We start from the raw sequence: 25,779 nt of genomic DNA, 5'->3' as shown, positions 1-25,779 counted from the left end.
GCTTCTTAACATCTGCAACACAATGTTACGTCTGTCGGGAGGCTGTGGGATGTGAGGGTTATGAGGAACAATTCTACTGGTTTGCTGGTTTTTGCGTCACTGATTAACAGGTGTGTGTAACGTCTTGTACACACACTGACTCTCTCTCTCTCTCTCTCTCTCTCTCTCTCTCTCCCCCCCCTTACAGGACATGAGACCGCAGCCTGATTGTGCTGCTGCTGCCCAGGGAGGCAGAGGTAACACGGTACTGGAACGGGTAGAGGGGGTTTGATGAACAAATGAATATCGTGAGATATACAGTGGGGAGAACAAGTATTTGATACACTGCCAATTTTGCAGGTTTTCCTACTTACAGAGCATGTAGAGGTCTGTAATTTTTATCATAGGTACACTTCAACTGTGAGAGACGGAATCTAAAACAAAATCCAGAAAATCACATTGTATGATTTTTAAGTAATTAATTTGCATTTTATTGCATGACATAAGTATTTGATACATCAGAAAAGCAGAACTTAATATTTGGTACAGAAACCTTTGTTTGCAATTACAGAGATCATACGTTTCCTGTAGGTCTTGACCAGGTTTGCACACACTGCAGCAGGGATTTTGGCCCACTCCTCCATACAGACCTTCTCCAGATCCTTCAGGTTTCGGGGCTGTCGCTGGGCAATACGGACTTTCAGCTCCCTCCAAAGATTTTCTATAGGGTTCAGGTCTGGAGACTGGCTAGTCCACTCCAGGACCTTGAGATGCTTCTTACGGAGCCACTCCTTAGTCGCCCTGGCTGTGTGTTTCGGGTCGTTGTCATGCTAGAAGACCCAGCCACGACCCATCTTCAATGCTCTTACTGAGGGAAGAAGGTTGTTGGCCAAGATCTCGCGATACATGGCCCCATCCATCCTCCCCTCAATACGGTGCAGTCGTCCTGTCCTCTTTGCAGAAAAGCATCCCCAAAGAATGATGTTTCCACCTCCATGCTTCACGGTTGGGATGGTGTTCTTGGGGTTGTACTCATCCTTCTTCTTCCTCCAAACACGGCGAGTGGAGTTTAGACCAAAAAGCTATATTTTTGTCTCATCAGACCACATGACCTTCTCCCATTCCTCCTCTGGATCATCCAGATGGTCATTGGCAAACTTCAGACGGGCCTGGACATGTGCTGGCTTGAGCAGGGGGACCTTGCGTGCGCTGCAGAATTTTAATCCATGACGGCGTAGTGTGTTACTAATGGTTTTCTTTGAGACTGTGGTCCCAGCTCTCTTCAGGTCATTGACCAGGTCCTGCCGTGTAGTTCTGGGCTGATCCCTCACCTTCCTCATGATCATTGATGCCCCACAAGGTGAGATCTTGCATGTAGACCCAGACTGAGGGTGATTGACCGTCATCTTGAACTTCTTCCATTTTCTAATAATTGTGCCAACAGTTGTTTCCTTCTCACCAAGCTGCTTGCCTATTGTCCTGTAGCCCATCCCAGCCTTGTGCAGGTCTACAATTTTATCCCTGATGTCCTTACACAGCTCTCTGGTCTTGGCCATTGTGGAGAGGTTGGAGTCTGTTTGATTGAGTGTGTGGACAGGTGTCTTTTATACAGGTAACGAGTTCAAACAGGTGCAGTTAATACAGGTAATGAGTGGAGAACAGGAGGGCTTCTTAAAGAAAAACTAACAGGTCTGTGAGAGCCGGAATTCTTATTGGTTGCTAGGTGATCAAATACTTATGTCATGCAATAAAATGCAAACTAATTACTTAAAAATCATACAATGTGATTTTCTGGATTTTTGTTTTATATTCCGTCTCTCACAGTTGAAGTGTACCTGTGATAAAAATTACAGACCTCTACATGCTTTGTAAGTAGGAAAACCTGCAAAATCGGCAGTGTATCAAATACTTGTTCTCCCCACTGTATATAAAAAAAAAAAAAAAAAAATATCATGAGTGTGAACCTGGCCAGTCCACCGGAGGACTCCTTCTTTTTGGAGTGGGACGGCATCTCAGAACAACAGGTGAGTTAGCTTGAATTGTGTTGAATAACGTAACAGAATAATGTGATTACATGACAAATGTCATGGTACATCTAGATGGAGCCTCAGTGAAAGACATGTAAAGTGAATAATCTCTCTGGGTTTCTGCTCCGCGTGTACTCCTGCTGCTGTGTGTAAACAGAGGAGGACCAGTCGGTCTATAAAATATCTTGACACGTCAACGCATCGTACCGCTCCCCCTTATGGAATGAAAACTCCTATTATAAAAAAACACATTCTTGCAGGATGAGTGGTACGTTATGAAATAAGTTATAAAATACATGTATAAAACACTAAACTTACTAAATCAAATATCTACAAAAGACATACTCTGTATTAACACTTAACCTAAGTCATACGAAACACACCTACTCATTCAAGGGTTTTTCTTTATTTTTACTATTTTCTACATTGTAGAATAATAGTGAAGACATCAACACTATGAAATAAAACATATGGAATTATGCAGTAACAAAAAAAGAGTGTGCAAAGCTGTCATCAAGGCAAAGGATGGCTACTTTGAAGAATCTAAAATATATTTTGATTTATTTAACACTTTTTGGTTACTACATGATTCCATGTGTTATTTCATAGTTTTGATGTCTTCACTATTATTCTACAATGTAGAAAATAGTAAAAATAAAGAAAAACCCTTGAATGAGTAGGTGTGTCCAAACTTTTGACTGGTACTGTATATTAAAATATATGCAAGTCACTCTGGATAAGAGCGTCTGCTAAATGACTAAAATGTAATACATGGGCTAAACCTACTACGAACACAAATACACAATTAGAACAAACAAGTTCAAAAATAGTTGTTTTTATTAACTGAAAATAATCAATACAATGTCAATGGAATACACAACATTTCTGAAGCAGGATTGACCCATAACTGGAGTAACCCCATATGTCTTGGACTGATTTAAAACAAATGCCGGGGGACACTTTCAAAGCCACTATCAAAAGCAGACATTACTTCCCCAAGTCAATGGTACTTAGCTACTCATAACTCTATCACCTAAATACATTTGTGCTAGAAACAGATGTACCTAGACGTGCTAGAAACAGATGTACCTAGACGTGCTAGAAACAGATGTACCTAGACGTGCTAGAAACAGATGTACATAGATGTGCTAGAAACAGATGTACCTAGACGTGCTAGAAACACATGTACCTAGACGTGCTCGAAACAGATTATTACCAAAGCCTTAGGTAATAAATCATTGCTTTTCATTATAATTTTAAAGTGATGTCACCTCTATTTAGGTGATAGAATTATATGGATCACCCTAATGGAGTTTCATTATTATCTCATGACAGTTTGTAATGTACCCAATGCAATTAAAGATCATTAAACAGTACTGATTTACCACGTATTAGGCTCACAGCGTCTGCTAAAACCAACAGGTGACCTGGTTGGTAGCCTGGATCCAAACTGAATATTGTTTCACTTCACGTATATTTAATATTTCACTTCACGTCTATTTAAAATTGCACCGCTCATATTTCCATATTGTAACTATGATGTGATATACAATAACTAGGGTCCTGTGTTTTGCACAGTCATGTGACATGCCTGGATTTTAACCTTTATTTAAAGCTTTTTCATCAAACTGTCCCCTTTTCTTTTCATGTCAGATCGTCCTGCACCATCCTCAGACAATTGTTTTCATTTTTGGTGTAATTCTCATTTCTGGAAAAGGCTTAAAATACAGGAAAACATCTTGCTAGGTCACATGATAGCGCAAAACACAAGGCCCAAATGTGCCTCTGCTCTCTTCTCCCTTTCATCCACATCAACCTCTACAGTTTCTCCATCTCCAACACTGAGAAGGGTATTATAGTGTTTTTCTCCAACACTGCAAAGGTATTTCCTTGGGTTGTTTTTCTTTATGGTTGTACATTGTACAAATACTTATTTTTGATGCCATTCCTGTTGGTGAAACCAACTGTAGCCATTCCTGACTTGACACTACACTTAATCTTAGGCAAAAGGCAGAGAAATTACAACCATAGCCATTGCTGACATTGAAACACATCGTGAAAAAATTAAAACAACCGGAACAACTCAGTTTGGATCCAAGCTAGTTAGACTTGGGGGGGGATCAGATGACATCCGACTGGCAATGAAGTGGACACCAAATGAGACCTAAGGCTTTTCCAATTCTAAGACGAATCATATAATGAAAGTAGCACAATAAGTGAAAAATGCCCAAGCAGGCTGTACTTACCAGGATTTCAGATATATACATTTCATTGAATTAATTTAAAAGAGGAAGAAAATGGGCAGAAACAGGGAGGGACTAGCTGGACACTCATTTCCATTGTCAGTTGCAAAATGTTTTCAATGGTTTTCAGTTGCCTGCCCTAAGGAATACGACCATGGTTAAATGAGTTAAAAAGGTATGCCTGTCGTTTAATTTCGCTCCTCTCTTCCGAGTGATGTCTTGCTCGTTGAGGTTGGGTTCTACTCGTTGGGGGTTCTACTCATTGGGGTTGGCGTCAGGGTACACAGACAGGTCAAAGGTTAGTACTTTGCTGATTACGCAATCTCCTTGCTGTGGGGGGGAAAGAGTGGTGCTGTCAGTTTTGCCCTTATTTCATAGAAAACAGCTAACACACATAGCTACATTTTATTCTCGAAAAGGGAAAGTAATGTTTTTATGTGAAAGCATTAAAAATGATTTATGGATAGGTGTGTTGCATCTTATGTGTATGCGGTGCTCGTGTGTGTGCTTTGTTGTGTCCGTGTATGTTCATACCTCTGGATAGACCCCGATGAGCGAGTCAGCCTTGGTGTAGAACTCTTCCTTCAGAGAGATCACTATAGCCTGAGTGTTCACTGACTGGTCCTTAATGTAGTTGGCCACCTGCAGAGCCATATATTAAGAGAGTTAGTACGTTGAGTTTTTCTTTAAAATGATGATGCATTTACATAACCTACATTCCATGGCATCCATGTTAGCTCCCCATGGGCAATATTGACCAATAGCAGTTCACTGAATTTTTAACAATGATAAGTACAATATTCAAAATTCTCGTCATGAATGGAACGCTCGAAGGCGCCAACATTGCATCCATTCTTAAAGTTGGCCCAACACTCTAAATATATTACTCTGTTCACCTGTATAGATAGACAACATTAGACATAATAGCATGGTAATTACATAAGTGATGTAGTTGGCCACCTACAAAATATGGATGCACAACACATTAGACATGACAATAACATGAGGTGCGTCTGAAATGACACCCTATTTCCAACCTATCCCCTATATACACTGAGTGTACAAAACATTAAGAACACCTGCTCATTCCATGACAAACTGACCAGATGAGTCCAGGTGAAAGCTATGATCACTTATTGATGTCACTTGTTAAATCCACTTCAAGCAGTGTAGATGAAGGGGAGGAGACAGGTTAAAGAAGGATTTTTAAGCCTTGACAATTGAGACATGGATTGTGTATGTGTGCCATTCAGAGGGTGAATGGGCAAGACCAAATAATTAAGTGCCTTTGAACGGGGTATGGTAGTAGGTGCTAGGCGCACCGGTTGGTGTCAAGAACTGCAACGCTGCCAATTTGATACAACTGTGGGACGCATTAGTCAACATGGGCCAGCATCCCTGTGGAACGCATTCGACACCTTGTAGTCCATGCCCCGACAGGGGGGGGATGCAAATCAATATTAGGAAGGTGTTCCTAATGTTTGGTATGCTTAGTGCAGTTACAGTGGCTTGCGAAAGTATTCACCCCCCTTGGCATTTTTCCTATTTTGTTGCCTTACAACCTGGAATTAAAATGGATTTTTGGGGGGTTTGTATCATTTGATTTACACAACACGCCTACCACTTTGAAATCGCAAAATATTTTTTTTTATTGTGAAACAAACAAGAAATAAGACCAAAAAAATAGAAAACTGGAGTGTGCATAAATATTCACCCCCCCAAAGTCAATACTTTGTAGAGCCACCTTTTGCAGCAATTACAGCTGCAAGTCTCTTGGGGTATGTCTCTATAAGCTTTTTTGTGCCCATTCTTCAAGGCAAAACTGCTCCAGCTCCTTCAAGTTGGATGGGTTCCACTGGTGTACAACAATCTTTAAGTCATACCACACATTCTCAATTGGATTGAGGTCTGGGCTTTGACTAGGCCATTCCAAGACATTTAAATGTTTCCCCTTAAACCACTCAAGTGTTGCTTTAGCAGTATGCTTAGGGTCATTGTCCTACTGGAAGGTGAACCTCCGTCCCAGTCTCAAATCTCTGGAAGACTGAAACAGGTTTCCCCTCAAGAATTTCCCTGTATTTAGCGCCATCCGTCATTCCTTCAATTCTGACCAGTTTCAGTTGAGAGGTGTTGGGTTTGCGCCAGACATAGCGTTTTCCTTGATGGCCAAAAATCTCAATTTTAGACTGATCTGACCATAGTATCTTCTTCCATATGTTTAGGGAATCTCCCACATGCCTTTTGGCGAACATCAAACGTGTTTCCTTATTTTTTTCTTTAAGCAATGGCTTTTTTTCTGGCCACTCTTCCGTAAAGCCCAGCTCTGTAGAGTGTACGGCTTAAAGTGGTCCTATGGACAGATACTACAATCTCCGCTGTGGAGCTTTGCAGCTCCTTCAGGGTTATCTTTGGTCTCTTTGTTGCCGCTCTGATTAATGCCCACCTTGCCTGGTCCGTGAGTTTTGGTGGGCAGCCCTCTCTTGGCAGGTTTGTTGTGGTGCCATATTCTTTCCATTTTTAATAATGGATTTAAATGGTGGGATGTTCAAAGTTGCTGATATTTTTTTATAACCAAACCCTGATCTGTACTTCTCCACAACTTTGTCCCTGACCTGTTTGGAGAGCTCCTTGGTCTTCATGGTGCCGCTTGCTTGGTGGTGCACCTTGCTTAGTGGTGCTGCAGACTTTCAGAACAGGTGTATATATACTGAGATCATGTGACAGATCATGTGACACTTAGATTGCACACAGGTGGACTTTATTTAACTAATTATGTGACTTCTGAAGGTAATTGTTTGCACCAGATCTTATTTAGAGGCTTCATAGCAAAGGGGGTGAATACATATGCGTGCACCACTTTTCCGTTATTTATTTTTTTGAATTTTTTGAAACAAGTTATTTTTTTCATTTCACTTCACCAATTTGGACTATTTTGTGTATGTCCATTACATGAAATCCAAATGAAAATCCATTTAAATTACAGGTTGTAATGCAACAAAATAGGAAAAACGCCAAGGGGGATGAATACTTTCGCAAGGCACTGTAATTAGTGCATGCACCTTAAGAATAGGGTGCCATTTTAGACTCAGACATAGGAGTTAAATAACAATTAAATAGTAAACACATATGGACATTTTACAAGATTAATAATTGTAGTTTATGCAACAGGGTTTTAGACACAGACCTTGCCAATGTTGGTGTTGTCCAGTGCAGCATCAATCTCATCCAGGACGAAGAATGGGGCAGGCTTGTAGCTGTGTATGGCGAACAGCAGAGCCAGGGCGGCAACAGTCTTCTCCCCTCCAGAGAGGTTGTCCATGGGTCTGAACCTCTTTCCAGGGGCAACACAGTTATAGTTTATCCCATCCAGGTAAGGCTCCTCAGGGTTCTCTGGCCCAAGGAAGGCCTGGGGGGGTAGACAGCAATTTAACCAACATGTACACAGAGGTGCAGCCAAATATCACAACATCCAAGAAAAAAAGTTAGTTGTCTCGCTCACAATTAAAAGCTGATGGTTTTATTTCTTTAGACTGAAAGCATAACTTTTAGTCCCTATTTTTTAACATTATTTTGAATAAGTTACATTTAGTTTCTTCTGGGAACACAGTTAACCATGTAAAAGTCAGTCCCTGCCAAGGACACTCCATTCGACTCAACCTAATAGGGCAAAACAATGTGCTATCTGGTCACAAAGAGTGATACCTGGGCAGAGCTGTTGCGTGACAGGGCTTTGTAGATCTCATCGATGTTGGTGGATACAGCCTCAAAACAGGCATTGAAGCGGTCAAACCTCTCCTTCTTGATCTGCTCAAACGCCTGCTTGGCCTTCTTGGCTCTCTTACGGGCCGCCTCAAACTCTAGAATACAGAATACAGCATCATGAACACATTATGCAATAATGATACATTCTTTCTTGTTTCAGTAACATTGTATACATTCAGTGAGAAAGAGAGCGATTAAGTTAGCCCATGCCTCCAGACTCAAGTGTAAGCCTGGGTTCTACCTTTCTCAATTCCTCCCCCGCACCGTCCTCCTCTGTCCCTGACAGATTCTAGTTTCTCCATGGCCTTCATGTTGGGTTCCACACCTTCCAACTAAACCCTGCCCTCCTCCTCTCCCTCTTACCGTCGCTGGTCTCCTGGAACTTGTCCCTGACAGACTCTAGTTTCTCCATGGCCTTCATGTTGGGTGCACTGATCCTCTGCAGTATAGACTGCTGTTCGTTGAGACGCTGCTGCAGTGTGTGCATCTCTGCCTTGATCTCATCCTCCGCCAGCGCGTCCTGAGAGAGAGCAAACACACACACAAACAAAATAGGTGACTCAAATCCTCGTCTCACACTATTTCAAACTCGCCTAAAAACAACCCTATTGCTGGGTATTGAATCATGATTGAAACAGCTACACACAGATACAGAGTCTGATTCTATGGGGAGAGAGAAACTCCGTCCCATTTCTCCAAACATCTCCCAACTTGCACACTCCCAGACACAGCCTTAGTATGCAGGGTTCAGGCATGTGTGTACTTCTTACCTTGAGGTCTTCAGACAGGTTGCTGTAGTCGATCTCTATGAGAGCCTCTTTAGCCAGGACAGTACTGGACGTTCTCTGACTGCTATTAGACTCATCCTGCTGGGAGCTCCCCTAGAGGGAGAGAGAGAGAACAAAGTGAGGCAGTCAGGTCGGTCGAGTCAGGTCGGTGAGAAGGAGCGAGAGAAAGAAAGAAAGAAAGGTGCGAGAGAGAGTGAGAGAGCGAGAAAAAGAAAGTGTGTTTAGTACCTCTCCCTGGCCGATGTCGTCCATGGTCCCAGAACATAGCGGCAGTCTGATGTCCTGCATCTTACAGGCCTGCAGCAGGTTGTGGCGGTCGCTGCGTTTCTGCTCCAGCTTGGTTTCAATGGCCGTCACCTCTTTCTGCAGCTGGGTCAGCTCCCTGAGGGAATAATACACATTGGTCAAACAATACTGCCGCAAACTACAATGCTACAAACTACTAGCCATCTTTCGGAGTCAGCTCGCTGAGGTAAACACAAGCACACACAGTTGTCAAACACTGAAACGAAATGTCAATGCTACAAATGTTATTTTTTCTTAGAAACACATAAATAAAGCAATGTAGTAAGTCAAAAAATATGCGCCTTTTAGAAAAAAAAAGAGAATGAGGGTTTTGGTTTGCGTGGGCGTGTCTAAGGTCTGAGACTCACTTATTGGCTCCTCCCAGTTTCTTACGTATCTCCTCCATCTGGTGGTTCTTGTCGTTGACCTCTGACTTCTTGGTGAGGTGCTGGTTCTTCAGGTCCTGCAGCTGGGCCATGGTCTCATCTATGATCTTCATGTGGCGGTGCTCCTCCTAGGAAAGACAGGGAGAAAAATAGTTAAAAACCAACCCTTCCAATCTGATCAACAAAGAAAGAAATTACACATTTGATTGACGCCATCGGTCTGAGAATTTAGCGCCTTATTGCAAACAGGATGCATGTTTTGGAATATTTTGATTCTGTACAGGCTTCCTTCTTTTTACTCTGTCATTTAGGTTAGTATTGTGGAGTAACTACAATGTTGATCCATCCTCCGTTTTCTCCTATCACAGCCATTAAACTCCAATGGTTTTAAAGTTACCATTGGCCTCATGGTGAAATCCCTGAGAGGTTTCCTTCCTCTCCGGCAACTGAGTTAGGAAGGACGCCTATATCTGTAGTGACTGGGTGTATTGATACACCATCCAAAGTGTAATTAATAACTTCACCATGCTCAAAGGTATATTCAGTGTCTGCTTTATTTTTACCCATCTACCAATAGGTGCCGTTCTTTGCGAGGCATTGGAAAACCTCTCTGGTCTTTGTGGTTTAATCTGTGTTTGAAATCCACTGCTCGACTGAGGGTCCACTCCTTACAGATACTTGTACAGTGCAGTCGGAAAGTATTCAGACCCCTTCCCTTTTTCCACATTTTGTTACATTACAGTCTTATTCTAAAATGGATTAAATAAAACAAAATTCCTCATCAATCTACACACAATATCCCATAATCACAAAGCGAAAACAGGTTTAGACATTTTTGTAAATGTATAAAACATAAAAAACATAAATACCTTATTTACGTAAGTATTCAGACCCTTTGCTATGAGACTTGAAATTGAGCTCGGATGCATCCTGTTTCCATTGATCATCCTTGAGATGTTTCTAGGTAAATTCAATTGATTGGACATGATTTGGAAAGGCACACACCTGTATATATAAGGTCCCACAGTTGACAGTGCATGCCAGAGCTGGCCGCCTGGTCAAACTGAGCAATCGGGGGAGAAGGGCCTTGGTCAGGGAGGTGACCAAGAACCTGATGGTCACTGACAGAGCTCCAGAGTTCCTCTGTGGAGATGGGAGAACCTTCCAGAAGGACAACCATCTCTGCAGCACTCCATCAATCAGGCCTTTATGGTAGACTGGCAAGACGGAAGCCACTCCTCAGTATTAGCCACATGACAGCCCACTTGGAGTTTACCAAAGGGCACCTAAAGGGCTCTCAGACCATGAAAAACAAGATTCTCTGGTCTGATGAAACCAAGATTGAACTATTTGGCCTGAATGCCAAGCGTCACGTCTGGAGGAAACCTGGCACCATCCCTACGGTGAAGAATGGTGGTGGCAGCATCATGCTGTGGGGATGTTTTTCAGCGGCAGGGACTGGAAGACTAGACATGATTGAGGGAATGATGAACGGAGCACAGTACAGAGAGATCCTTGATGAAAACCTGCTCCAGAGCGCTCAGGACCGCAGACTGGGGCAAAGGTTCACCTTCCAACAGGACAACGACCCTAAGCACACAGCCAAGACAACGCAGGAGTGGCTTCGGGACAAGTCTCTGAATGTCCTTGAGTGGCCCAGCCAGAGCCCGGACTTGAACCCGATCGAACATCTCTGGAGAGACCTGAAAATAGCTGTGCAGCGACGCTCCCCATCCAACCTGACACAGCTTGAGAGGATCTGCTGAGAAGAATGGGAGAAACTCCACAAATACAGGTGATTCAACAAAGTACTGAGTAAAGGGTCTTAATACTTATGTAAATGTTATATATTTCAGTTTTTTATTTTTAATAAATGTGCTAAACATTCTAAAAACCTGTTTTTGCTATGTCATTATGGGGTAGTGTGTAGATTGATGAAGGAAAAAAACAATTTAATCAATTTTAGAATAAGGCTGTACATAACAAAATGTGGAAAAAGTCAAGGGATGTGAATACTTTCTGAAGGCTCTGTAGTTTAGAAGCCGTTTACAATAACCTCTACCTTCTTGAGTCTCTATATATTTCCATAGTGTCTCTACCTTCTCAAGTCTGTATCTCAGCCTCGTCTTACCTTCTTGAGTCTCTCTATCTCGGCCTCGTCCTTCTGGACAGTCTGCTCCCACATCATGACCTTCTCCTGGTCCTCCTTCAGCTGGTTCTTCTCATAGTCCAGCTGGATGCCCAGACGAGTCTTCTGGGTCTCAAACTCCAGCCTAAAGGACACACAGACAGACACAAGCTAAGTAAACCCACTCAGAGAAACAGAGACAGACTAGGCCCAAAATGGCTGATGTTAGGTCAAACTACCCAGAAAAACAGAGACAGGCGAGTCACAAAATGGACGTCTGCAGTGCTTTAAAAACAGGTTGACTCGGTTCATATTGACCCATAGAGGATGACGAGACTCACCGTTTCTTGGCGATCTCGTTCTGCCTCTTGACCTTCTCCTCCTCGAACTCTCTGATGTTCCTGACTCCGATCTCCTTACAGAACTCGATGAACACCTCATCTTCCACAACGTTCATACGGTCTCTCAGATCATTGACCTCCTTCTCACGGGATTGGATGATCCTCTTGATGTCGTTGATGCGAGGGCAGAAGTTAGCCAGCTCACTCTCCAGCTTGGACTTCTCCTACAGGAGGTTACTAATTATAGGTCATCATGGAACCACAAATGGGCACTTAGAGCCACATGTTGGTCCAGAGCCACAAGGTTCAGACCCTTGGCCTAGGGCTGCTACAAAACAAACTGACTACACCATACCTGCATGTTGAGGGAGAGGTGTCGTGTCTTGGTCTGTTCCAGGTCGCTCTGGGAGTATTTGAGTCTCATCTGGAGGCCGTGGGCCTGAGACTGGACCTGACGCAGCTCTGCCTCCTTCCTCTTAGCCTTCATTTGCTCCTGTAGACATGAGAGAGAGGTGCATCGTGGTTAATGTAGTGAGCACCCTCCACAGATTTCTGATACAAAAGTGTATTTATTTTGCACAGATACATCACACATACACAATAGTCAATGAACGGAAGGTAAACAAGCCCAGCACTGGCTTATCAGCACCCAGATTCATGTGCTTTTCAGGAAAGAAACCATATACACAAACCCCCATTCATTGTACAGGCCTGTAAAAAGTTTAGAGACAGGTTACCTTGAGTTCCTCAGTGAGTTTCTCCTTCTTGTCCTTGAGTTTGTCCACAGCCTTCTCATCCCAGCGCCTGGCCTTAGCCTTCAGATCACTGGCTCCACCCGAGATCACACCAGACTTCTGGAAAAGAGTACCATCCAGGGCCACCGTCTGGAGAGAGAGGGGGAGAGAGGATGGAGAGAGGGGGGGAGAGAGAGGATGGAGAGAGAGGGGGGAGAGAGAGGATGGAGAGAGAGGGGGGAGAGAGGATGGAGAGAGAGGGGGGGAGAGAGGATGGAGAGAGGATGGAGAGAGGGGGGGAGAGAGGAGGGAGAGGATGGAGAGAGGGGGGGAGAGAGGATGGAGAGAGGGGGGAGAGAGGATGGAGAGAGGGGGGGGAGAGGATGGAGAGAGGGGGAGAGGATGGAGAGAGGGGGGGAGAGAGGATGGAGAGGGGGGGAGAGAGGATGGAGAGGGGGAGAGAGGATGGAGAGAGGGGGGAGAGAGGGGGGGAGAGAGGATGGAGAGAGGGGGAGAGAGGATGGAGAGAGAGGGGGAGAGAGGATGGAGAGAGAGTGAGAGCGCGAGAGGGATAGATGGATGGACAGAGAGAAAAAGAGAAATGTAGTTAGGTTGCATAACTTTCAATCAACCAGTGAAGGTGTGTGTCCATGTATTTGTACCTTGTGTCTGTAGGGCCCTCCGAAGGCAATGCGTCGAGCGTCCTCTACGTTCTCACAGACCAGTGCATTACCACAGGCGTACTGCAGGGCCTTCTTAATGTGAGGCGGCTCGTAGCGGATCACATCTATCACCAGCTTGGCTCCACGCAGCTCACGCAGCTTCTCATCTGTAGGCTTCACCTGGAGACACACAACACAGACACATGGACAGTTAAGACTGATACAACACAGAGAGACATGGACAGTTAAGACTGATACAACACAGAGACACGGACAATTAAGACTGATACAACACAGAGACACGGACAATTAAGACTGATACAACACAGAGACACGGACAGTTAAGACTGATACAACACAGAGACCCGGACAGTTAAGACTGATACAACACAGAGACCCGGACAATTAAGACTGATAAAACACAGAGACACGGACAATTAAGACTGATACAACACAGAGACACGGACAGTTAAGACTGATACAACACAGAGACACGGACAGTTAAGACTGATACAACACAGAGACCCGGACAATTAAGACTGATAAAACACAGAGAGACCCGGACAATTAAGACTGATAAAACACAGAGAGACACGGACAATTAAGACTGATACAACACAGACACGGACAGTTAAGACTGATACAACCACAGAGAGACACGGACAATTAAGACTGATACAACACAGAGAGACACGGACAATTAAGACTGATACAACACAGAGAGACACGGACAATTAAGACTGATACAACCACAGAGCCACAGACATTTTGACTGGACTGATACAGGTCTGTCGGTGTTCACACGCACATAGACGCTCTGCCATTGTGGAGTCCCGGGCGACATATACAGGGGGAAAGTTCCTAGAGAAGGTCAAATGCACTTTTTTTTTTTTTTTTTACTGACTGGTCTGCTGCATGTAAAAAAAAATCACAAGGAAACAGTAAACCAAACAATCAGTCCAAAAATTCTAACTTAATAGTTGAGGTAAGTGTGTGCATCTTAAGCTAGGACTCTACTCTATGTAAATGACCAGTGTGACCAGTCCCATTAACCACAGTCTTCCCCAGTGTTTAACCTCCAGATAGACAAGGGGAAGGAAGGTCTCCAGCTCTCCTCTCTGCTCCTTGATGTACTGGATGCAGACTCATTCATTCATTCATCCATCCATCCATCCATCCATCCATTCTTAGCATCCTACCTCCAGATAGTCGAGGGGCAGGAAGGTCTCCGGCTCTCCTCTCTGCTCTTTGATGTACTGGATACAGTCTCTACCGGTCTTCTCTGAGTCCACGATAATGGCGTCCATGTTCTTGCCCAGCACCTTGGTCACAGCGATCTGAAACTTCTTCTGAGTGGGCTGACACAGGTCGATCAGACGGCCGTACTGGAGGGAACGTGTGGGGAGATAACATGAGCGTTGGAATATGGAAAAACCATTTCACCATTACTTCAATGTTCTGATGGCTCAGTTAGTAGAGCATGGCGCTTGCACTGCCAGGGTTGTATGCACGTACAGTGAGGGGGAAAAGTATTTGATCCCCTGCTGATTTTGTACGTTTTCCCACTGACAAAGAAATTATCAGTCTATAATTTTAATGGTAGGTTAATTTGAACAGTGAGAGACAGAATAACAACAAAATAATCCAGAAAAACGCATGTCAAAAATGTTATAAATTGATTTGCATTTTAATGAGGGAAATAAGTATTTGACCCCCTCTCAACCAGAAAGATTTCTGGCTCCCAGGTGTCTTTTATACAGGTAACGAGCTGAGATTAGGAGCACACTCTTAAAGGGAGTGCTCCTAATCTCAGCTTGTTACCTGTATAAAAGACACCTGTCCACAGAAGCAATCAATCAGATTCCAAACTCTCCACCATGGCCAAGACCAAAGAGCTCTCCAAGGATGTCAGGGACAAGATTGTTGACCTACACAAGGCTGGAATGGGCTACAAGACCATCGCCAAGCAGCTTGGTGAAAAGGTGACAACAGTTGGTACGATTATACGCAAATGGAAGAAACACAAAATAACTGTCAATCTGGGAGCCTGGGGCTCCATGCAAGATCTCACCTCGTGGAGTTGCAATGATCATGAGAACGGTGAGGAATCAGCCCAGAACTACACGGCAGGATCTTGTCAATGATTTCAAGGCAGCTGGGACCATAGTCACCAAGAAAACAATTGGTAACACACTACGCCGTGAAGGACTGAAATCCTGCAGCGCCCGCAAGGTCCCCCTGCTGAAGAAAGCACATATACAGGGCCGTCTGAAGTTTGCCAATGAACATCTGAATGATTCAGAGGAGAACTGGGTGAAAGTGTTGTGGTCAGATGAGACCAAAATCGAGCTCTTTGGCATCAACTCAACTCGCTGTGTTTGGAGGAGGAGGAATGCTGCCTATGTCCCCAAGAACACCATCCCCACTGTCAAACATGGAGGTGGAAACATTATGCTTTGGGGGTGTTTTTCTGCTAAGGGGACAGGACAACTTCACCGCATCAAAGGGACGATGGACGGGGCCATGTACCATCAAATCTTGGGTGAGAACCTCCTTCCCTCAGCCAGGGCATTGAAAATGGGTCGTGGATGGGTATTCCAGCATGACAATGACCCAAAACACACGGCCTAGGCAACAAAGGAGTGGCTCAAGAAGGAGCACATTAAGGTCCTGGAGTGGCTAGCCAGTCTCCAGACCTTAATCCCATAGAAAATCTGTGGAGGGAGCTGAAGGTTCCAGTTGCCAAACGTCAGCCTCGAAACCTTAATGACTTGGAGAAGATCTGCAAAGAGGAGTGGGACAAAATCCCTCCTGAGATGTGTGCAAACCTGGTGGCCAACTACAAGAAACGTCTGACCTCTGTGATTGCCAACAAGGGTTTTGCCACCAAGTACTAAGTCATGTTTTGCAGAGGAGTCAAATACTTATTTCCCTAATTAAAATGCAAATCAATTTCTAACATTTTTGACATGCGTTTTTCTGTATTTTTTTGTTGTTATTCTGTCTCTCACTGTTCAAATAAACCTACCATTAAAATTATAGACTGATCATGTCTATGGTCCTCTGTAGCTCAGCTGGTAGAGCACGGCGCTTGTAACGCCAAGGTAGTGGGTTCGATCCCCGGGACCACCCATACACAAAAAAAAAAAAATGTATGCACGCATGACTGTAAGTCGCTTTGGATAAAAGCGTCTGCTAAATGGCATATTATTATATTATTATGTCTTTGTCAGTGGGCAAACGTACAAAATCAGCAGGGGATCAAATACTTTTTTCCCCTCACTGTATGACTGTAAATCGCTTTGGATAAAAGCGTCTGCTAAATGGCATATATTATCAATATTCCAAGAGAAGAAACATGTCTAGAACACAACAGAGAACAGGTGTGAGGAGAGTAAAACAGAGAAAGCAACCCTGTCTCTCTACTGGACCTGTTGTCTCCACCTCTGAATTCTCGCCTAAGAAAAGCCAACTGACATCCTGAACTATTGCACCCTCTATAACCAATGTGATTACCATTTGACCCTGTTTGTAATCTATGAACGTTTGAACATCTTGAACAATCTGGCCTAAAAGGCCATGTACTCTTATAATCTCCACCCGGCACAGAGTACTGGCCTGTTTTTCCTAGCCACCGTGCTTCTACATCTGCATTGCTTGCTCTTTGTGGTTTTAGGCTGGGTATCTGTATAACCACTTTCTGACAACTGCTGATATAAAAAGGGCTTTATAAAATAAATGTGATTGATTGACATTGACCGGCATAGAAAGCCAACTCTGTGGTTGTCCTGCGCTAGCATCCAGTCCCCAGTCCTACCACAGATCCGGGGTCGAGTATCTTCATGCTCTCTATGATCTCTGCTTTGTCTGGTAGCCTCTAGCCTTTACAGCGAACTGTGTGGTAACTATATGCTAGCTGCTAGCCTCCAGTGATCCTACCACAGATCCGGTGTGCAGTCTCCTGATCCTCTCCATGATCTCTGCTTTGCTCTAGCTAGCCTCTGATCCCTAGCCTCTACAGCCAACTCTGTCGTTACCCTATGCTAGCCTCTGATCCCTAGCCTCTACAGCTAACTGTCGTTACTCTATGCTAGGCTCTGATCCCTAGCTACTACAGCTAACTGTCGTTACCCTATGCTAGGCTCTGATCCCTAGCTACTACAGCTAACTGTCGTTACCCTATGTTAGGCTCTGACCCCTAGCCTCTACAGCTAACTGTCGTTACCCTATGCTCTGACCCCTAGCCTCTACAGCTAACTCTGTCGTTACCCTATGCTAGGCTCTGACCCCTAGCCTCTACAGCTAACTCTGTCGTTACCCTATGCTAGGCTCTGATCCCTAGCCTCTACAGCGAACTCTGTCGTTACCCTATGCTAGGCTCTGACCCCTAGCCTCTACAGCGAACTCTGTCGTTACCCTATGCTAGGCTCTGACCCCTAGCCTCTACAGCTAACTGTTGTTACCCTATGCTAGGCTCTGATCCCTAGCCTCTACAGCCAACTGTCGTTATCCTATGCTAGCCTCTGACCCCTAGCCTCTTCATTTAACTCTGTCGTTACCCTATGCTAGCCTCCAGGTCTTACCACAGATCCGGGATACAGTCTCTTGATGCTGTCCATGATCTCTGCTTTGCGTGCCTGCCTGCTGTTCTCCTGTCTGTCGATCCTGGCGTCTCCTAGCTGCTCCATCACCTAGGGAACAGACACAGAGAGACAGGCTGTCAGTCAAATCTCTTAATGTCCTCAGGCCAAACCATGTATATGACAGGATCCTGGCACTTGCCATTTGCTAGAAAATCCATAGCAGCAAAACAGAACATTAAATGATAAGATTGTGTGTTTTTTTCCAGATTGGCATTTGTGATACAGCTATCATGTAATGTCAACACAACATGTTTTGTCTTTCCCAATGTGTTCCAGTATAAAACAATGACTGGTTGAATGATTGACAGATAGTGTTCCAGTACCTGGTTGAGTTCCAAGTTGATCTCGTCGATCCTGTTCTTGGCCCCCTCCACCTGCTCAGTCAGCTCCTCCTCCATTCTCTTCTGTTCATCCAGAGACTGCTTGCTTGTGGTAATGTAGTCCTCTAGCTTCTCAATACGCTTCTGGTTCTCCTCTATTTCACGGATCTTCTGCTTGATCTTGGCCTGCAGATGAACGTTATTCAAATGTTCATCTCTCTTTAGTCACTACTTCACCTTTTCCGTTGCAATACCTTTTTTTTAACATTGCGTGCCCCAATGAGCATAACCCTTTATTCTGTATCAGCATCCTTTACCTCAGTCTCCACTTTCTTTCTCTCTTCCAGGTCGAGGCGGTCCTGGTCTGCCTTCTGGTCTCTGTTGAACTTCTCCAGCTCCTGGGCAAGAGTGGCCGCCCGCTTACTGGCCTCCTCCTTCAGACGGTGGTACGCCTTCACCTGGAGAGGGAAGGAGGAGGAAGAGGTGGAGAGTATTAGATATTATAAACTGGGTAGTTTCACGCAAAACTACATGTTTACTGTTGTATGGCTTTGTGTGATGCCAAAGAAGAGCCCTTAAGGGTGGTATATTGGCCATTATAAACTAGGTGGGTCGAGCCTGAATGCTGATTGGCTGACAGCCGTGGTATATCAGACCGTATACCACAGGTATGACAAAACATGTATTTTTACTGCTCTAATTACGTTGGTAACCAGTTTATAATAGCAATAAGGCACCTCGGGGGTTTGTGATATATGGCATTGCGTCGTGCATAAGAACAGCCCTTATCTGTGGTATATTGGCCATATACCACACCTCCTCTGACATTACTGCTTAATTATACCACACCTCCTCTGGCATTATTGCTTAATTCACCTCCATATTTATTGGCGTGATGGTAAGTCTGCCCAACCTGGGATTTGAACCAGCAACATTCCCATACATGTTTTTCCTCCAGTGTGAGGTCCTGGCTCTATGCCTCCTTCATGCAGTCGTCAAACTCATCTGGCCATCTGACCCTACATAAGTCACTATAACCCCCTTATGATCCTTCATAGAGACTACATACAGTTGAAGTTGGAAGTTTACATACACTTAGTTTGGAGTCATTAAAACTTGTTTTTCAACCACTCCACAAATTTATTTTTAACAAACTATAGTTTTGGCAAGTCAGTTAGGACATCTACTTGGTGCATGACACAAGTAATTTTTCCAACAATTGTTTACAGACAGATTAATTCACCTATAATTCACTGCATCACAATTCCAGTGGGTCAGAAGTTTACATACACTAAGTTGACTGTGCCATCAAACAGCTTGGAAAATTCCAGAAAAGGATGTCATGGCTTTAGAAGCTTCTGATAGGCTAACTGACGTCATTTGAGTCAATTGGAGGTGTACCTGTGGATGTATTTCAAGGCCTACCTTCAAACTCAGTGCCTCTTTGCTTGACATCATGGGAAAATCAAAAGAAATCAGCCAAGACCTCAGAAAAGAAATTGTAGACCTCCACAAGTCTGGTTCATCCTTGGGAGCAATTTCCAAACGCCTGAAGCTACCACGTTCATCTGTACAAACAATAGTACTCAAGTATAAACACCATGGGACCATGCAGCCATCATTCCGCTCAGGTAGGAGACACGTTCTGTCTCCTAGAGATGAACGTACTTTGGTGCGAAAAGTGCAAATCAATCCCAGAACAACAGCAAAGGACCTTGTGAAGATGCTGGAGGTATCAGGTACAAAAGTATCTATATCCACATTAAAACGAGTCCTATATCGACATAACCTGAAAGGCCGTTCAGCAAGGAAGAAGCCACTGCTCCAAAACCGCCATAAAAAAGCCAGACTACGGTTTGCAACTGCATATGGGGACAAAGATCGTACTTTTTGGAGAAATGTCCTCTGGTCTGATTAAACAAAAATAGAACTGTTTGGCCATAATGACCATTGTTATGTTTGGAGGAAAAAGGGGGATCCTTGCAAGCCGAAGAACACCATCCCAACCGTGAAGCACGGGGGTGGCAGCATCATGCTGTGGGGGTGCTTTGCTGCGGGAGGGCCTGGTGCACTTCACAAAATAGATGGCATCATGAGGAAGGAAAATTATGTGGATATATTGAAGCAACATCTCAAGACATCAGTCAGGAAGTTAAAGCTTGGTTGCAAATGGGTCTTCCAAATGGACAATGACCCCAAGCATACTTCCAAAGTTGTGGCAAAACGGCTTAAGGACAACAAAGTCAAGGGATTGGAGTGGCCATCGCAAAGCCCTGACCTCAATCCTATAGAAAATGTGGGCAGAACTGAAAATGCGTGTGCGAGCAAGGAGGCCTACAAACCTGACTCTACACCAGCTCTGTCAGGAGAAATGGGCCAAAATTCCCCCAACTTATTGTGGGAAGCTTGTGGAAGGCTACCCGAAACGCTTGACCCAAGTTAAACCATTTAAAGGCAATGCTACCAAATACTAATTGAGTGTATGTAAACTTCCGACCCACTGGGAATGTGATGAAAGAAATAAAACCTTAAATAAATAATTCTCTCTACTATTATTCTGACATTTCACATTCTTAAAATAAAGTGGTGATCCTACCTGACCTAAGATAGGGAATTTTTACTAGGATTAAATGTCAGGAATCGTGAAAAACTGAGTTTAAATGTATTTGGCTAAAGTGTATGTAAACTTCTGACTTCAACTGTAGGCTCCAACCTGGTTTTCCTCTAGAGTAAAAAAAATATATGTTTTACTGTCACATACACCAGATCCTGTCCCTGGCTCTGGGCCTCCTCCTCCATGCTTCTCTCCCCATGACCCTTCATAGATCATAATGAAGCAACATACAGTAGATCCTTATTACCCTTCATAGGCTCCCAGTCTCTCACCTGATTTTCCTCCAGTGTGAGGTCCTGTCCCTGGCTCTGTGCCTCCTCCTCCATTCGGTCGTCGAACTCCTGCCGGGCCATCTCCACAGCGCCCTGTTCTTTCTCCAACTCATCCATATCCCCCTTCCTCTTCTTGTATAGCTTCTGGGCATTCTGGAGGGACTTCTTGGCTGCTTCTAGTTTTTTGATCTTGTGTGATGTGTTTTCTTTAGCCTTGATGTACTGGGGTCGCTTTTGGTTCAGCTCAGCGTCCTTCTCCCTGTAGGGGGAAGAGAGAGAGGGGGGTACGATATTCACTATTTAACTTCCAAAATGGCAACTATTCCACCTGGCCTATCAAATCTCCACAAATTCTTAGGCTCCTTCTTCACAGTCTATCCCTCCTTCCCCTAGCTCCCTACTCCCTGGTCTGTCATCATCCTCCCCAACTCTTTATCCGTCCCTACATCATCCCCACTTACTTGATCTCTTTCTCCACAGTCTGTTGGTCTCTCATCATTCGTCCCAGCTCTTTCTTCTTCTCCTTCAGTTCCTCCTCCACGTGGTCCATCTTCTTGCGGTCCTTGTCGATCTCCTTGTTGCGTTGCGACAGCTCGCGATTCAGCTTCTCGATCTCGGCATCATTGTGATACAGCTTGAACAGCTGCATCTGGACATGAGCTTTCACCACCTCGTCCTTCAGACGCTGGTAACGCTCAGCCTTAAGAGGGGAAAGTTAATGTGTGTGTGTGTATTGAAAAAAGAAAAAAACAAGGCCTGCACTTCCTTTTTCAGGTGAAAAAAAAGGAACATGTTTATTCCATTTCACAGGACTAACATTTTGAACAACTGGGCTTCATCAATGTCAGACGATAGTGACAAAATGTGTGTCATAAGAACCACAGCAAAGGACTATATATACAGTGAGGGAAAAAAGTATTTGATCCCCTGATGATTTTGTAAGTTTTCCCACTGACAAAGAAATGATCAGTCTATACTTTTAATGGTAGGTTTATTTGAACAGTGAGAGACAGAATAACAACAACAAAAATCCAGAAAAAAGCATGTCAAAAATGTTATAAATTGATTTGCATTTTAATGAGGGAAATAAGTATTTGACCCCCTCTCAATCAGAAAGATGTCTGGCTCCCAGGTGTCTTTTATACTGGTAACGAGCTAAGATTAGGAGCACACTCTTAAAGGGAGTGCTCCTAATCTCAGTTTGTTACCTGTATAAAAGACACCTGTCCACAGAAGCAATCAATCAGATTCCAAACTCTCCACCAAGGCCAAGACCAAAGAGCTCTCCAAGGATGTCAGGGACAAGATTGTAGACCTACACAAGGCTGGAATGGGCTACAAGACCATTGCCAAGCAGCTTGGTGAGAAGGTGACAACAGTTGGTGCGATTATTCGCAAATGGAAGGAACACAAAAGACTGTTAATCTCCCTCGGCCTGGGGCTCCATACAAGATCTCACCTCGTGGAGTTGCAATGATCATGAGAACGGTGAGGAATCAGCCCAGAACTACACGGGAGGATCTTGTCAATGATCTCAAGGCAGCTGGGACCATAGTCACCAAGAAAACAATTGGTAACACACTACACCGTGAAGGACTGAAATCCTGCAGCGCCCGCAAGGTCCCCCTGCTCAAGAAAGCACATATACAGGCCCGTCTGAAGTTTGCCAATGAACATCTGAATGATTCAGAGGAGAACTGGGTGAAAGTGATGTGGTCAGATGAGACCAAAATCGAGCTTTTTGGCATCAACTCAACTCGCCGTGTTTGGAGGAGGAGGAATGCTGCCTATGACCCCAAGAACACCATCCCCACCGTCAAACATGGAGGTGGAAACATTATGCTTTGGGGGTGTTTTTCTGCTAAGGGGACAAGACAACTTCACCGCATCAAAGGGATGATGGACGGCGCCATGTACCGTCAAATCTTGGGTGAGATCCTCCTTCCCTCAGCCAGGGCATTGAAAATGGGTTGTGGATGGGTATTCCAGCATGACAATGACCCAAAACACATGGCCAAGGCAACAAAGGAGTGGCCTAGCCAGTCTCCAGACCTTAATCCCATAGAAAATCTGTGGAGGGAGCTGAAGGTTCCAGTTGCCAAACGTCAGCCTCGAAACCTTAATGACTTGGAGAAGATCTGCAAAGAGGAGTGGGACAAAATCCCTCCTGAGATGTGTGCAAACCTGGTGGCCAACTACAAGAAACTTCTAACCTCTGTGATTGCCAACAAGGGTTTTGCCACCAGGTACTAAATCATGTTTTGCAGAGGGGTCAAATACTTATTTCCCTCATTAAAATGCAAATCAATTTATAACATTTTTGACATGTGTTTTTCTGGATTTTTGTTGTTGTTATTCTGTCTCTCACTGTTCAAATAAACCTACCATTAAAATTATAGACTGATCATGTCTTTGTCAGTGGGCAAACGTACAAAATCAGCAGGGGATCAAATACTTTTTTCACCTCACTGTATGGAGGAAGGGATGGGAGTATGTCAGTCTAACAATCTCATTCTCAAAGTCCCACCAGAAGATTAAAATGTGAGTGAAGGGGGAGAGGTTGACAACTTATGAGAGAGAAAGAGAAGGGTGCGGTGCCATCAGACAGGCTGTGTCCTCCATACCTCCTCTTTCTCTTGCTTGGCCTCTTTGCGTTCGGCAGCTATGTTTTTCTTGCGGTGGTAGTTGAACTGTGTGTCCTCCTCAGCCTTCACCATCTCTTTCTTCCTGCGGTCGTACTCCTGAGCCAACTCCCCAGACCGGGAGATCTCCTCAAACAGAGCTGTACGCTCCTTAGGGTTCTTCATGGCTATGGACTCCACAGCACCCTGATTGGGGAATACATAGAGGTCAGAGGTTACTAGCACTGTCGTACATAGGGTAAGAGAGGTCCATGGACAAACAGTATCTAGAGTTCTATATTACTGTGTGTGTGTGTGTGTGTGTGTGAGTTCTCACCTGGAAGACAAGGAAGTTCCTGGCCTTGATGAGGATGCCTAGTTTCTCCAGCTCCTCGCTGTACTCTGCCAGATTCACCACCTTACTGTTGATTCGGTACTCTGACGATGAGCCTAAGACGTGTAGAGAAAGGGGTAAAACCAATGTTATATGTATTACTTTGTGTGTCCTAAGCTCTTCACTGTCCTCAGCCAGACACCCCACCTTACTGTTGATTCGGAACTCTGAGGAGGAGCCTGACACACACAGACAACATGGAAGATGGTTGTTATGGCCATCAGACTGATGCAGATCCTTACTTTATCTACAGTATATTTTTGACCAGCACTAGTTCTCAAGTTTGGGATGTGCATATCAACCTTGTTTGCTCCATCAGATATATAAACACATCTTCAAAGAGGACCAGACAAAATTGACTTAGGTGTCATATTAACCACACAGTTTATCTCTACCAATGGATCTGTGTGGAGAAAGTCAGTGGGGACTGCCATGGCATACCAATTATGATTCTGGTGAAGGTGCGCTCTTCTCCACTGTCCTCATGGTACACCATGCTCACAAACGCTCTGTTGGCTGCTGGCTTCCCCACGGGCGCTCCGTGGATCAGGTCCTTCAGAGTCTTCACACGCAGGTTACTGGTCTTCTCAGCCAGCACAAAGCTGATGGCGTCCATGAGGTTGGACTTGCCTGGGATGTAGAGAATATGAATGGGAATAGAGTCAGTGAATGAACTACTCAAGTCTTGCAAATATGGTTTCTTTGGAAAAGGACGTAACTAGCTGGCTAGGTTAAGACTACATAATAAAAGTATTGATCTAATGTTTATGCATGCGAGGTCTCATTTATTTGTTCCCATTGACTGCGTGACCGGCAGGGAAGGAAATGTGTAGGGCGAGTCCGTTTTGTGTGGGCCGGTGCACCGGGTGAGCGGAGTTTACACATTGTAGACCATTTCATTGGTCCTGATCTCTCCACCAACCGGTGCACCGGGCCATGCAAAACGAACTGGGCCATTGATAGCTTGCCAGCTAAACATTATGGAGGCGTGGCTAACTACAGTTATAGCTAAAACATGTAGCTAATATTAATTCATATGCATGTACATTGATGTCATTGTCAACAAAGTAACAAGTATTATTGATGCATTGCAGCTTGAAAAAATGTAGCAAATAGTCAACCCGGCAGTAAAGTAAGCATTAGCTAGCTAGAATACTTGCAATATTGACCATCACTTACCGGATCCATTGGGTCCAATAATCGCGGTGAACTTGTGAAAGGGGCCGATGATTTGCCTGCCCTTGTAAGATTTGAAGTTTTCGATCTCTATTAGCTTCAAATAACCCATTATGATCAGATCTCTTGTGCGAAAACAAGGAATCTGTGTTGTTGTGCTAGCAGCTAATGTTGCTAATGCTAGCTAGCTAGCTAGCTAGCTATTGAACTCGTACCATGCACGCAAATTGTAAATATGTGTTACAAATAATCAAAAGTTACATTATCTAGCTTTCAAAATGTTCGAATGCACCATTTTACAGTCCTACTGCAGAGCTGGAGACCACTGAGCGCGCGTAAGTGAACTTCTCGCGAGATGTTGCTGCTACAATTTATCCAAATCCCATTATAAACTTAAAGCGTTT

General features: G+C 44.2%; 2 protein-coding genes across 2 annotated transcripts in view; one reads left to right on the top strand and one right to left on the bottom strand.

Moving 5' to 3' along the window:
• LOC121538312 (putative protein 2) overlaps positions 1–271 on the top strand; it is a 28,242-nt gene extending 27,971 nt beyond the window's left edge. Inside the window, exon 5 of the mRNA XM_045206937.1 lies at positions 188–271. Within this exon, the coding sequence (XP_045062872.1) occupies positions 188–271 (84 nt within the window). The remainder of the gene's footprint in view (positions 1–187) is intronic.
• A 2,554-nt stretch (positions 272–2,825) lies between these two features.
• Positions 2,826–25,736, bottom strand: LOC121537877 (structural maintenance of chromosomes protein 1A-like). Its single transcript, XM_041845508.2, has 23 exons — positions 25,379–25,736; positions 24,641–24,829; positions 24,143–24,255; positions 23,809–24,012; positions 21,646–21,884; positions 21,185–21,443; positions 18,616–18,756; positions 18,302–18,484; positions 17,919–18,026; positions 14,535–14,720; positions 13,336–13,515; positions 12,677–12,823; positions 12,295–12,432; positions 11,940–12,163; positions 11,602–11,743; positions 9,453–9,598; positions 9,028–9,181; positions 8,782–8,892; positions 8,375–8,531; positions 7,952–8,106; positions 7,434–7,655; positions 4,784–4,891; positions 2,826–4,579 (listed from the first exon to the last, which is right to left on the bottom strand). Exons 1-23 carry the CDS (start codon positions 25,485–25,487, stop codon positions 4,505–4,507), a joined length of 3,690 nt encoding a protein of 1,229 aa, XP_041701442.2. The 5' UTR covers positions 25,488–25,736; the 3' UTR covers positions 2,826–4,504.
• Between the last annotated feature and the right edge of the window lie 43 nt (positions 25,737–25,779).

The sequence above is a fragment of the Coregonus clupeaformis genome, chromosome 24, assembly GCF_020615455.1.
Source record: "Coregonus clupeaformis isolate EN_2021a chromosome 24, ASM2061545v1, whole genome shotgun sequence".
NCBI classification, from domain to species: domain Eukaryota; kingdom Metazoa; phylum Chordata; class Actinopteri; order Salmoniformes; family Salmonidae; genus Coregonus; species Coregonus clupeaformis.
Note: the sequence above shows the minus strand (reverse complement) of the source record. Positions and strands in the feature narration are given on the sequence as shown.